The 15318-nt window shown below is 32.6% G+C and overlaps 1 protein-coding gene across 4 annotated transcripts; it reads left to right on the forward strand.

Moving 5' to 3' along the window:
• The first annotated feature begins 868 nt into the window (after positions 1-868).
• UCP3 (Mitochondrial substrate carrier family protein) lies at positions 869-9997 on the forward strand. 4 transcript variants are annotated; one of them, XR_016132519.1, is made up of 5 exons: positions 869-1243; positions 8021-8572; positions 9129-9204; positions 9295-9367; positions 9615-9997. XR_016132519.1 is itself a non-coding variant. In XM_089060448.1 (3 exons), exons 1-2 carry the CDS (start codon positions 884-886, stop codon positions 8558-8560), a joined length of 900 nt encoding a protein of 299 aa, XP_088916574.1. In that variant the 5' UTR covers positions 869-883; the 3' UTR covers positions 8561-8572; positions 9615-9997. The 4 variants fall into 4 exon arrangements, 1 of the variants encoding a protein (XP_088916574.1); XR_016132520.1 differs by lacking the exon at positions 9295-9367; XR_016132518.1 differs by lacking the exons at positions 9129-9204; positions 9295-9367 and having other exon boundaries at positions 8021-8933.
• Positions 9998-15318: the final 5321 nt, after the last annotated feature.

A 15318-nucleotide genomic window follows, 5' to 3' on the forward strand; every position in this document is an offset into this window, starting at 1 on the left:
AATTAATTTTTTGTAAAACCCATGTCATACACAAATTGCCTATTTTTTTTTGGACGGAGGGAGTATATTATAATGCGACCACTGCAAGTCTGGAACCCCATATTATAATGCGACCACTGCAAGTCTCTCTGAATCATATTTTATTGATTAAGTTCTATGCAATCATAAAGAAAAACTACTTACAGATACTTTAAATTTACTGCTTATTATATACTCCATGTTTGTCGTACGGAAAGATTCATTGTATGTACAAGAGAAACTTTGGATGTCTTTATGAACTACTAGTACACTACTGAGAAAGGATGGGTTTTTATTATATTTTGAAAGGACGGAAGAGTGACAAGTGAGAACATAAAATTTAATTATAAAAATTACGAGGGGTTCATGAAGTTTTATTGCATATGCATAAAAATCATAAAAGACATTTGCATGGAAACAGACTTAAAAATTACTAGAGGTTCATGAAGTTTTCATTATATGATTGTTTATTTTAGGATTAAATTACGAGATTATTTTAATAGGAGAGAGGTGAGTATGAGTTGTTATTATATGATTATTCATCTAGAGTTAGAGTTAAATTGTGAGATTCAATCTTATGAACCAAATATAATATATCTTTAATCAAGAGGCAAAACCCTTAAAATATAATCAAAGGATAATCTATACAATAGCGTGGGCTCAGTTAGTTGAATGGATAAGTTTCCATTTAGTATAATGGATTCATTCATCATCGTATGAATGGGCCACAGCTATTGAACATTGGGCCTAGTAAGCGAATGATTTTTCACGAAGCCCAAACAATCAAGCCCAATAACTATCGGTTGAGTAAAAACAAAAAAGCTGTTTCAAGTCCAAGCTTTCTCATTCAAACAGCGCCTTGTAAATGGACGCTGGTGACCGAGGGGTGAAGAAGATGGCCGTGACGTCAGTCGCGGCAATGGTGGCGGAGACGACGACATTCCCGATCGATCTTCTCAAAACTCGCCTCCAGCTCCACGGCGAGTCCGTTCAGTCTGCCCGCCCAGCGTCGGCGCTCAGGATCGCGCTCGAGATAGCTCGGAACGAAGGCCTTTTGGGAATGTATAGAGGCCTGTCTCCCGCTGTTTTTCGTCACATGTTCTACACTCCTACTCGAATTGTCGGCTACGAGCATTTGCGCAACAAATTTGTGCGATCGTCTGATCGTTCTCTCCCCCTTTACGGCAAAGCAGTAATCGGTGGGATTTCTGGAGCTATTGCTCAGGTAGGTTTCGCTTGATTTTTCTATTCAATTGCATAAATATTGCACATACTTCGCGTTCGGAATTGTTTTTTTTTTAATTTCTCCTTAGATGCCGAATACAATAACACTACGATTTTTATCCTTAAAATTCTTAGTTTTGATTTATTCATGGAGTAGATTAGCTTTACTTATTAGAGAATAGACATTGTGAATACATGGAAAATTCATGCTGTTTTGAGTTCGGAATTGATTGATTAGGAGAAATGTATTTTTCTGAAGAAGCCTGTATGATTAAAATATTGGAAAAACTAATTTATTGATTCATATCCTACTCGGTAGCTATTTAAAGAAAAAATTGTATAAATGATTAGAGAGTTAGACTGTTAGGGGAACTTCATTCGGGTTATAGACTGGATTTCCAGTATGTATCAGATTGAGTACTTGAAGGATGATTACATGATGCAACACATTCAGAGTTGCATAATTCATCAAAGTAAATGGTGGATTAACATACTGTCATTATATATATTCAAGTTATCAGCTAAAGCTAACGTCCTCAGAGGATAATCTTTTGTCCAATTGACAGACGCTGATCCATATTTTGAATTGGTTTGGGTCTAAAAACAATATTCATAGGCACATTTATATGTTGTTCATTAATATATTAAGGGATGAATGATTCATAAATTGGTGTTAAAGATCATATGCTGGTTGGAAGGAAGATGCATTGTTATGGTATTTGTTACAGGATAGGCAGGATGAACGAGATATTTGTGAAAATTTGGTTTATCAGCATTCATGATCAGGTTGTGAATGGGTTGAATTAATTATCCCTTGTTGTGTACTGAGAAATTACACGTGTCTATGTTTACGTTGTAGAAGTCAATGCTTAGATGGATAACTCATGAATTTGGGTTTTGTAGCATTTCTTCATTTCTATGTTGTTCAGTGTATTATATATTATTGAAGCTTTTATTGCATTATTGCATACCTTGTAGATCGTCTATTCTGGAGTCCAGAGTCTTCGTATAAATACTTCTTAATAACTATTGCTACTTAGTTTCTCCCTGAGTGTTCTGATTTTTGAACACAAATAGTGTTAGGTAAGATATATAATGATGATTTTATGACTTAGGATTAGGGAATCCTTATTAGAAGACTTGGATAACTTAGAATCGTATAAAATACTTTCAGATTAAGTATTTTGAGTGCATAAAAACTATGATCGGATAAGACTAAGTTTCTCCTTAGATGATTGTTCATTCTCTGATCTGTATTTAATCAAAAATCAGCCTAAACCGTCGACAATTAACTGCCAAGGCAGTTAATTAACTAAAACTGATTCCAAACTGTTAATAACTGTTTAAAAACTGTTAAAACAGTTAATTCAAACACTAAAATAAGATAGAACAAGCTTCTAATGAAGCAGCCGAATTGTTTAGAAATTAAAGTGATAAACACTAAAATTCCAACATTCTTCCTTAGAATTAAAGTGCTAATACACTAAAATTCCAACATTCCTCCCCTATTTTAGTGGATTTATAAGCATGATCAAATCAAAAGAACAGAAAACAAAAATTATGCATAAATGAAAATATCACAAGGATTGAATTTCCATTTTAGTATATCAATGTACAAACATTCTAATTATAAGAGTGGTCTAAGACTTGAACTCTTACAATTCCTTTGAATATCAGTCTTAATATACACATAATTATCAAACAATTAATCTAAACCTGACACCTTTATAACAAGTCTAGTGTCCATATCCTTCAACAAACATTTATAAAGCTAAGTCCAGAGCTTTATTGGAACAACTTGGATTCCATGTTTGTATAGGTAGCTTTTCATCTTGTTCTGTCAAAACAATTTGCCAAAAAAACTATTAAGAAGCAAAACTTCAACCTCCTTCAAACTGACAGATTATTACACATACCTTGGATGGTTTGAACATGTGTCTATCTCACATATTTAGGCTTTCCACATTGAATTTCACATCTAATATCAAATTAGAAGGAAATTGGGTATCCCAAACAGATAAGATTAGATGGACTTGAGCCCCACCCCTTTAGCAGATTTGATAACTAAATCTTTAGCCAAGCCTTTGGTTAGATGGTCTTCCAGATTTTGTTGTGTCCCAACAAATTCAACTGAAATGACCCCATGAGTGATCAGCTCCCTAACCATGCTATGTCTGACACCTAAATGTCTAGACTTCCCATTGTAAACTTGGCTATATACTTTAGCCAATGTTGCTGCACTGTCACACCTTATAGAGATAGGTGATATAGGCTTAGGCCATAAAGGAATTTCATAAACCAAATCCCTTAACCATTCTGCCTCCTTTCCAGCAGCGGCTAGTGCTACAAATTCTGACTCCATTGTAGAACTTGTGATGCAAGTTTGCTTCTTAGAAACCCAAGAGATAGCTCCACCTCCTAGCAAGTAAATCCAACCACTAGTAGAGGAATGATCCTCTGGATTGGCTATCCAACTTGCATCAGAATATCCTTCTAAGATAGAAGGAAAATCTGAGTAACACAAACCATAGTTTATGGTTCCTTTGAGGTACTTAAGTAACCTCCTCACTGCTTGCCAGTGATGAATACTAGGACTATGTGTAAATCTACTTAATCTTCCCACAGCAAAAGCTATGTCAGGCCTAGTACTTATCATTGCATACATTAGGCAACCTATTACTTTAGAGTATTCCAATTGTGAAACTGTTTTTCCTCTATTAGGTAAGAGTTTTACATTAGGATCCATAGGTGTGCTAACTGGAGTACAGTTTCCATAATTGAACCTTTTCAACACTTTCTCAATGTAATGAGATTGTGTGATAGATATTCTGTTAGGAGCCTCTTTTATTATCCTAATTCCCAATATGACTTCAGCCTCACCTAAATCTTTCATTGAGAACTTAGATGATAGGAATTTCTTTGTCTCATCTATCTGGTCTTGACTAGTACCAAACAGAAGCATATCATCTACATAAAGGCAGATAATAATTCCTTTACCAAATTTATCAAACTTAGAATAAACACACTTATCAGCTTGATTCAATAGAAAACCATTTGATAAAACAATATCATCAAACTTTTGATGCCACTGTTTTGGTGCTTATTTCAAGCCATATAATGATTTGATCAACTTGCACACCTTGTGTTCATTTCCTGGTAAAGAATATCCCTCAGGCTGCTTCATGTAGATTTCCTCATCCAAATCACCATTTAAAAAGGCTGTTTTAACATCCATTTGGTGTATAAGGAGTTTATGAATAGAAGCCATAGCTACTAGCAATCTAATAGTAGATATTCTAGCTACAGGAGCATAAGTATCAAAGTAGTCTATCCCCTCCTTTTGTCTAAATCCTTGAATGACAAGCCTAGCTTTAAACTTGTCTATAGACCCATCAACTTTCATCTTTCTTTTAAAGATCCATCTACACCCCAATGGTTTACAACCAGGGGGCAGATCAGTTAATTCCCAAGTGTTATTTTGGAGTATAGAATCCATTTCATCATCTATAGCCTCTTTCCAGAATGAGACATCTCTAGATGACATGGCTTCTTTGAAAGTCTTAGGATCCTCTTCAATTATAGAACAGTAGGGGTACTGGGATTGTAATTCATCCCTTGATCCTTCAATAAGATGGATTTGAAAGCCTTTATCTAGATTACTTTGATTTCTTGGCCTTACACTCCTTCTAACCCAATGTTGAGTTGAAGGTTCCTCTGATTGATTTTCAGAAATTACTAATCTATTTTTAGAATTAGAAAATAGATCCTTAGGCCTTGTGATAGATGTGAATCTATTTTCATCAAAGATTGCATCTCTTGACTCTATAACAGAGTTCACAGAGACAAATTTGTTAGGTTCTAAGACATAAAACCTATAAGCCTTTGAATGATTTGCATAACCAATGAAAATGCAATCAATTCCCTTTTCACCCAATGTCCTACGCTTGGGATCAGTGAGTTTAACTACTGCTCTGCAGCCCCACACTTTAAGATAGTTTAAGTTTGGAGGTTTTCCAAACCACAACTCATAAGGTGTAGCTTTACTTTTCTTATTTGGAACTCTATTTAATATATAGCAGTAATCATAGCTTCTCCCCAAAAACCTTCATTTAAACCAGAATATGATAACAAAGAGTTAACCATTTCTTTCAACACTCTGTTCTTTCTTTCAGAGATTCCATTCTGTTGTGGAGTATAAGGGGCTGTTATTTGGTGAATTATTCCCACTGATTCAAAATAACTAGGATCATAGTATTCACCTCCCCTATCAGATCTAAAAATCTTTATAAATTCACTCTTTTGTACCTCAACTTCTGTCTTATATACCTTGAATTTCTCTAAGGCTTCATCCTTAGAACTTAGCAAGTATACATAACAATATCTAGTTGAGTCATCAATAAAAGTAATAACATACTTCTTATTTCCAATTGATGGTGTTGAGTGAAAATCACAGATATCACTATGGATTAATTCCAGTAGTTTAGATTCTCTCACAACATTATTGAAAGGTTGCCTTGTGATCTTAGTTAACATACATGTTTTACATTTATCTTTGCTAACTGTAAAGGCAGGGATTAAGCTACTTTTAGACATCTCAATTAGTCTTTTATAATGCACATGTCCTAACCTTTCATGCCACAAATCAGTAGTTGAAAGTTCATTAGAAGTCATCACATAAGCAGAATTATCAACAAAGCAAGATTCAATATTTAATCTTAACATACCATTGCATAAATAACCAAAACCAACAAATACACCATGTTTAGATAAAATATATTTATTAGCTTCAATAACTTGTTTATAACCTAAGTTATTAATTACAGTGCCACTCATTAGATTCTTTCTAATGGTGGGAACATACAATACATCTACTAAATCCAACTGTTTCCCAGAAGTAAAAGTTATCCTAACATTTCCTATTCCTTCAATCGATTCACTAGAACCATTCCCCATTCTAATCACTGATCCATCAGTGATCTTCTGCAAGGATGTAAACCATCTCCTATCCTTGCAAACATGGTTTGTAGCTCCAGAATCCACCCACCAAGTGTACTCATCATCCTGTACATAGAATGAACTTGGTGTATCCGAGATATAGTTCTGAATAGAAATATTAGAATTGAATAATTTCATACCTTGAGGTACACTTGGATCCTTAGATCCACTTGGTCCAGATTTTGAACCACTTGTACTTGTACCAGCCTTGAAAACTTTCTTTCCAGACCTACAATCTTTCTTGTAGTGGCCTGGTTTCCCACACTTCCAACAAACAAGTTTTTGTTTCTTATTCTCAGAGGACTCTCCTTGAAACATTTTCCTTTTCCCTTTAAACTTCTGTCCACCTTCCACCATATTAATGGAAGATAGTCCAGCCACACTCTTTTCCTTGTTCTTTTCCATCTCCTGAATCCTTAAGGATTCTTCAATTCTGAGATGAGAACCAAGTTGCACCAAGGAAAGTTCTTCCTTTTGATGCTTTAGAGTATGTTTGAAGTCTTTCCAAGAGGGAGGCAATTTATCAATAACACTAGAAACTGATATGGCTTCATCCATATGCATCTGGTGTTGTTGAAATTGTCCAAGAATCCTTAGTAATTCATTATATTGTTCCATCACAGGTCTAGAATCTAGCATCTTATAATTATTGAAATTACTAACCAAGAATTTCTTACTAGAAGCATCCTCTGCCATGTATTTAGATTCTAGAGAATCCCATAATTCTTTGGAGGATTCAACATTCTGATAAATATCAAAGAGTGAGTCAGTCATACCATTGAGAATATGCCCTCTGCACACATAGTCATCATTCTCCCATTTCAGCCTCCTTCTGGTTTGTTCCAGAGATTCATCTTCAGTCGGTTCTGGCATGGTAGTTGTGAGTACATGAACAACCTTCAGGGTGGTTAGCAAGAAGTGCATCTTCTTTCTCCATCTTCTGAAATCTACTCCTTCAAACTTCTCCAGTTTTGTGAAGTTTGCAGTCATCTCCCTCACTGAATTGGGTCCAGTCATCTTCAAATTACTTGATCTTTGTTAGGTAAGATATATAATGATGATTTTATGACTTAGGATTAGGGAATCCTTATTAGAAGACTTGGATAACTTAGAATCGTATAAAATACTTTCAGATCAAGTATTTTGAGTGCACAAAAACTATGATCGGATAAGACTAAGTTTCCCCTTAGATGATTGTTCATTCTCTGATCTGTATTTAATCAAAAATCAGCCTAAACCGTCGACAATTAACTGCCAAGGCAGTTAATTAACTAAAACTGATTCCACAAACTGTTAATAACTGTTTAAAAACTATTAAAACAGTTAATTCAAACACTAAAATAAGATAGAACAAGCTTCTAATGAAGCAGCCGAATTGTTTAGAAATTAAAGTGATAAACACTAAAATTCCAACATTCTTCCTTAGAATTAAAGTGCTAATACACTAAAATTCCAACAAATAGATTATCCTTTTACTTGCAACTAAAGAATTTTTAGTATTACCTTTACCTTGTTTGTTTATCTTTTATGTGCTTCAAAGGCAACATCAACATGAACTAAATTTTGAATGGATTTATGTTTATTTATGTTATCTAATCAAGCAACAATTATAAGAATTTTACATCTTTTAGATGATACATTTCTCAAATAATTACTGCATAATAATATTAAAAAGCATGTTTTTCCTTTGATGGAAAAGTACTGATGTCGATAAATGTCAAATCATGCTCTTCTAGATCTAGTTATTGTTTGCATTATATTTATATTTGCTTTTCCAGTATAGGTCATTGCTAGCCCTGCGGATCTCATCAAAGTAAGGATGCAAGCAGATGGCCTTATTTCGAGCCAGGGACTCCAGCCCCGGTATGCAGGGCTTTTTGATGCCCTGAATAAGATTATTCATGCTGAAGGAATATTAGGCCTCTGGAAAGGTGTTTCTGCAAATGTGCAACGAGCATTTTTAGTTAACATGGGAGAATTAGCTTGTTATGATCATGCCAAACGGTTCATAATCAAGAACCAGATCTGTGATGACAATATTTATGCTCACACTCTATCTTCCATAATGTCTGGCCTTTCAGCCACTGCTTTAAGCTGTCCTGCAGATGTTGTTAAGACTAGAATGATGAATCAGTCTGCTTTGGAAGACAAGATAAAGTATAGAAATTCCTATGATTGCCTTGTGAAAACCGTAAAGGTTGAGGGATTGAGGGCATTGTGGAAGGGATTCCTCCCGACATGGGCTAGGCTTGGACCTTGGCAGTTTGTATTCTGGGTCTCTTATGAGAAGTTCCGACAGATTTCTGGGTTACAATCCTTCTAACTTAGTCATGAGGTGGATTTTTTTGAATGTTTGTACCCTTTTCCTCTTAATTTTTATGATGATTTAGTCAAGGACTGAATGCCGCATGATTTGTAGTTTCTGCTCGAGGCATTAGCTCCTATCATTCAGGCTAAATGGCCATAATTTTTTATCTTCTGGATTCAGTACATGTACATATAACTAGTATGTGCAGCTAACTGATATAAGAGACTATACGTGATTCGGAATTCATTCTTATAATTCAATTTATCTGGAACTGTAAAATCTTAAAAGCTTTACTTGTTGGCTACACCGGAAATTAGTTGTAGCCTGAAAAAACTAAGCTCATTTGAAGAAAAATTCTCGAGTGCATCGCTGCATCATTACCAGTAAGGTATTGGTCACCAACATCTATGCAGAGTATTTGTTCTTAATTATTTTACTGGCTCTGGCAATACCTTTTGTTCAATGTGTGTTACTTTGTATGGAGTACTTTTTTACAGCAGGATTGGAGATGATTATTTTGTTACTGCTACTTGAATCATGCATATGTACTTGGTTTTGACTTGCTCTATACTTGTAAGAACAGATAGGCAGTATGGGAATGATTAGCCACATGCAAAGGAACGATTTCTTATGCTCAGGATAGTCGACTCTCCAAATGTGTATGTCCCATGCTTTAATTTTGTTTGTAGGTCTGTTTGACTTAATATTAGCCGTACTCACATCACATCATTATGTTTTTATTTTTCTAGGAGAATTATTCTCTAATGGAAGTGGTGTAAACTAGATGAGGACCTACTGAGACTGGTGCACAGAATTAAACATGTACTTATTCAAGATTATTCCTGCTAAACAATTTATATTTATCTGATGATCTGATCCTACTTCTAGTTGGACTTAGCATGTTTCAAATGTGGACTAAAAGATATGTTAACAAGCTTTATCTGTGAGTGTAAGGAATTTGAAGTTGGATGGTCTGATATGCCAGGAGTGTGTGCTTGTGTTGTTTGTTTTTTTACAGATGGTAGTTTTATGATGACATTGATACCATAGAAATCCGCTATGAATGCAGGAAAGCTCGATATTTGTGGAGCGCGTCCAGTTGGTTAAGGAGGGAAGGAATGAGGAAGTGAGGATGACCAACCAATTTTATGTAAGTTGTTAATATTCTTGGATTTGGTATTGCTGCAGTTAAGGCTATCGAGTTGTGTGCCTCACAATGGCAGTCTGTGGAAGTCATTACTGAGATTATTGATGACTGTGGCGCCACCCTCTCCTTACTGCTAATGACTTCTCATACGCCTCCCTTTCTCTCTACCTTTCTTTTTTGCCAAAAAACATTCTACTAGTGTGGTCACACCATGCCTCTTTTCATTTTATCAACAGACTTATAATATCTCATTTCTCAAGCCTCGTCATTAGCGAGCAATTAATTTTTATTTTTATTTTTAAACATTCTACTACTACTTTGAAGTGTTCATTTTTTTCATCTCCAATATTTTTTCAACTTTTAAAAATAAAATAATTGTTTGTCGATAGATGCTGCAATCAACGTTTCTTGATACTCATTATTAGAGTTAAGTTCACATGCATAAATAAAAGGTTTGTAGTATGTGTTTTATGTAATTATTCTTAATTAATTCATAGTGTTTCACTACGTGTTCTTTTATAATGTTATTATATTCTCGCAAGTCGCAACGATGGTATTTGAATATTTTACACGTTTTGGTAATTAGGTAGCTTTTAGAATATGGGATTAAAAGTTAAAACGCGACTTTTGAAAACGAATTATAAGTGTGTGTTTAACAATGATTTATGATATTTTATTCATGTTAGTTTATTTTGTTTTTTTCTAGATGTGGAGTCACCAAAAAATTTAATACTATATTTTTTTTATTAAAACTAAAATAAGACTGCAAACAGAAAATCACTATTCCAGTATAGCTAGAGGTACGCAGCGGTATCCTATCCATGTTGACGAATATTAAGCTTCTAAGAACTTTAACGTAAATCTTATGTGCAACATCTGGCACACATATGTTGAATGTTTGTTTTTCGAATTAAACATAAATAAACAATAATAAAATAAAGATAGCAAACAGAAAATCTGATTTGCTATAATTATATAAGGGAATTTCATGATATTGATTTCATTGGCTTTTCAGTTAATTATGAGCATCTCCAGAGGAGAAGGTAAATAGTTAGAAAAAAGAAATAACTATAATATTTACTTTTTCTTCATAAAAACTCGTGAAAGTTATTTGGAAAAATATTATGCATTCTTCAATTTAAAAGATATATCTTTACCTCTTCCCCATATAAAAGGTAAAATAGTACTCAATCCGTTCCAGAGTAGTAGAGTCATTGTTCCATTTTTAAGAAAATGATGTGTTAAGGGTTAAAGTAGAGAGAGTAAAGTAAGAGATAAAATAAAATAAGAGAGATGAAAAGAGAGTAAAATATAAGAGATGATAAAAGTTTTTACTAAAAAATGAAATAACTCAACTACCTTGTGACAACCCAAAAAAGAATACTCCTACGACTCAACTATCTTGAGACGGAAAAAGTATATATAAAGTAACACATTTTTCAGTTCTTACTTTTCATTCCCTCTTACTTTATCATCTCTACTTAGTAATTTTTCATATGTCTAGGAGTATCTTTTTAATTTTGTTTTTATATACATTTTCAGTTTATCTTTTTCCCTTGAAATTTACCTTTTTTCTTTAAAATTCACTACTAGGATGATTATAAATATAATTATAAACTTTCTCTCAAAACATTCAGATAATGGATTACACACTGGAGCAATTTTGCATCATGAGCATGTAACTACTAGCAGTTAGTATTACTAGTTCTTTAAGATTTATTGTTTTCACGCTTAGTCTCAAACATCTTTGCTATTTTGATCTAAAGTGTTAATTATTCATAGTGATGTATTATTACTCATCTCTCTATTATTTTAACAACGCCACAAATCATTTAAATATTAGCCAAATAATAAAAAAAAACATTAAGAATATGAATTATAAAAGTAAAACGAGGCTGAATATTGGATAATAATCAGAAAATATCAAAGTCAACTATTTTCATATCCTAAAATTCTTCCCAAATGATGTATAGATGCGTGGGAGGTGTAAGATAGGTGTAAGAAGACATGCAATTTGTGCAAACTGGTTTTAGATCACTTTTTGTTGTTGAGAATAAATTAATAAAACAATTTTTATTTAGTTAAAAGTACTACCAATTCTACCATATTGATTGACAGTTGACTTATTTTTAAAGTGACCTGTGACGTTTGAGAATTAAACAATTAGGGAGAAAACACCCATTTGCACCACGTGTCCATAACGGCGATCACATATATAGGCACACAGAATATAAAAAGGGTTCTTTGTTTTTAAATATTTGCTGTTTAGATAAAAGTAAATGAGTGATTGTAACCAGGAAAAGGAAAAGCAATTTGTCCATAAACTATGTAACAAGGAAAAGCAATTTTTTAAACAGATTTAGATGTGTACAGTGAGTTGTAAAATTCCATCACTTCATACATAAATATGGCTCTGAATTCCAGTACCAATATGAACTGGAAAATAATCACTGCACAACGGCCTAACTCGATACATTTACTATTGTTCATATTTATAACGTTAAGCCCACAATAAATAAATCAAATCAATACATCACCTTATTTTCAAAATGAAATAAATTGCATTACAAATAACACTTTATTGCCCACCACGTTCAGTGCATGTTATTAATGTGCTGTTTAATTCCTTGTAGGAATTTATCACTCTAGAATTTTCTTTCAGTGAAAACAATAACTGCTCCTCAATGATATATGGAGTATATTGGATTTACTTATTATTGTGTATTTATAGGATCATGTGATATGATCCAATAAATCCAAAATTACTTTATTATACAAACCCACCGTGAATCGGCCGTTGGCGATTTATCGTTTTTTTCTGAAAAAGAATAAATACATTTAGTAGTACTCCTTATTAACTTTTAAATTGCAAAATAAAGTGAAAGAGATCATTATTTAATGATTTGTTTGGGTTTATAGTTTTCAATTTGTTGTTATTTGATATTAAATTTATTATCATTTAATGATACTAAAATTCAAGTAGTATATACAGCGTTTTTTATATTCATCATTAACTAAATCTATAATATTTTTTACTATTTGTGGCAGTTATTCAGCTGCACCAATGTGATGACTGATTGAACCACTCACAATTTGGATCGAATTCTAAAAGATTGTCATGAAACCAAAAATAGATTAGAATCAATGAGTTTCTGAACTGCATAACCCTTTTTTGTATTTGGTTGGTTCAGTTTCCATATTTGATAGAGATACAGATCAAACACGATTTTTCATTCCTTTTCTATTATCAAAAGTCCAAACCAAACAAGAAAGAGCCGGTTATACCCACATTTCTTCTCCAGTTTTTAGTTTCCACTTTTATAATAATATTATAATGTTGAAAACCAAATAATCAGATTCATCGAGTTGTACTTTTCTATGATTTCAGTTTATATTTCTATGATTAAAGTGATAATTACACTTTGAGGTAGAATTTCAGTGTGCAATTTTACATGTACTATATAATTAATTTAACTATCACCCGTATGTATAACGTTGACTTTTTATATAAAGGATATCAATTATCTCATTTTTTTATTGGTGTGAATTTTAATAAAATTGTTTGACTTGTTAAGAAAAGCGATAACCAGTGATGTGACTGTTATATACTTAAATTCATAATAATTGGATTACGAGTGTAATAAGTTAATCAGATATGAGCCACTTATCAAATTTACTACAAGTGAAGTGAAATAACTAAAATGGACTATACGAAAAATAACAAAAATAAGACAATCAATGGGGACCAACAAGAGTAATTTGTAAACCTTAGCTAGGAGATGCATCGAAATGGATAAGAGACCGTTGGCCGCTCTTAGAGCATCTCCAAGGGGAGAGGTATATGAAGATAACTGTCATATTTACCTTTCTTTTATGATAATTATTATCCAAGATTTTTTTTTTGAGAAGGTATTATACGTCTTTTAATTTGAAAAATGTATGTTTTACCTCTCCATCAATGCAAAAATAAAATCTTATAACTGCCATATTTACCATATTTGAGAATGTATATATTATACCTTTATGCTTTGGAATGCATAGGTCTCGTATTGTTTTTTTTTTATTTTTGAAAATAATTTATCTTTCTATATATCTTTTCCCTTTAGGTTTTGTTATATTTTTTTTGGAATGGTATATTTTATTTTTTTGAGAAGATAAATAGATGATATACTTTTAATATATACTCCCTCCGTCCCAAGATAAGTGAGCACAAACTTTTCGGTACGAGATTTAAGGAAATGAGGTTTTGTTAGTAAAGTGGAAAATGAATAAAGTAAGAGAGTTAATAAAGTAGAGAGAAAAAGTAAGAGAGAGAATACTAAAAAAGGAAATGACTCACTTATTTTGGACGTCCCAAAAAGGAATGTGAGTCGCTTATTTTGGGACGGAGAGAGTATTTTTTAGAATGCAAATAGATGCGCTTAGAGTGAATGTTGGTGCATATGCCTCAACAAGAAGTGACTCCTACTTATAATTTGAAATGAGTCATAAATGAATCAAAACACAAGAGAAGATAGAGATTTTGATAATATATATGTATGAGATTGCATATTTGTGATTTTTTTAACGAATTTGACAGATTCTGTTTATGCCAACAAGATGCATCTTTTTTTTTAGCAATTAGCCTATAATAATTTAAAAATAGGTGACCCACCCCCTTAAAGTGTCTCAAAGAGCACAAATATGGTTCTCATTTGATCACATGTACATATGTATATACTGGTTTGTAGAATTATTTTTAATTAAAAATCATTAAGATACATTAAATTCAATCATTGCAATTGAATGTCGATTAGTATATGCATCTTTCTTTCAAAATAAAAAACCTTGAGAGGTTAATTGTTTAAGCTAGTGATAATAGAAAATTTCTATAATCACTCTGATCCAATTTAGTTTCTCATTGATCCCATCTTGATACTTATAATCCTTAGAAGTAGATCTTATCTACTACATAACCATTTATTTATTTTTCAGAAAGCTAATGTTATAGTAGCCGAAACAAGAAAATCATGTTCTTGTTATTATATTGGACTCCTATGTCAACGATAATTTTGGGTGCTTGGTTATATTTTATGGGCATAATTAGTAATTCAGATCAGATGTACCAATCCAAACATTAATGTTCTTTCCCTACGTTAACAAGAAAATCAATATGTAAACAGTGTATCCAACAGACATCTACTTTATAATAAATGTAGTATTCATTGTTATAAAAAAAATTCTGGTTTACACAATCACTCCAATTTAATCCATTTGTCTCAAAAATTAATATTCACATAGAATTTCGAACCATAGCTACTAATACCTCATTCTCATCTCTAATGCATTTATAACTTCTCATGTGGCTATAAATATACATACTTTTATTTTATTTTCTTTTTCAGATTATCTTGAATTTATTTAGGTGGTCCCTAATTCTTTTTCAACATTAATATGAATCACCATTTAAAATATAGTAGATTCAAATTAGTTTCAGTTAAGACCATTCATCCAATTTATTAACAAATTCATTCAACTACTATTTTGTTCCTCGAATAGGGTCTTTTACTTCGGTTGGCTATACTTTAAGAGGTAACGAAAATCAAATATTTATATCATTTAATTAAGCCTTCTTTCATTAATCTTT

Source organism: Salvia hispanica, chromosome 6 (assembly GCF_029641045.1).
Source record: "Salvia hispanica isolate PSC_SH4W2 chromosome 6, Shi_PSC_v1, whole genome shotgun sequence".
Taxonomy (NCBI): Eukaryota; Viridiplantae; Streptophyta; class Magnoliopsida; order Lamiales; family Lamiaceae; genus Salvia; species Salvia hispanica.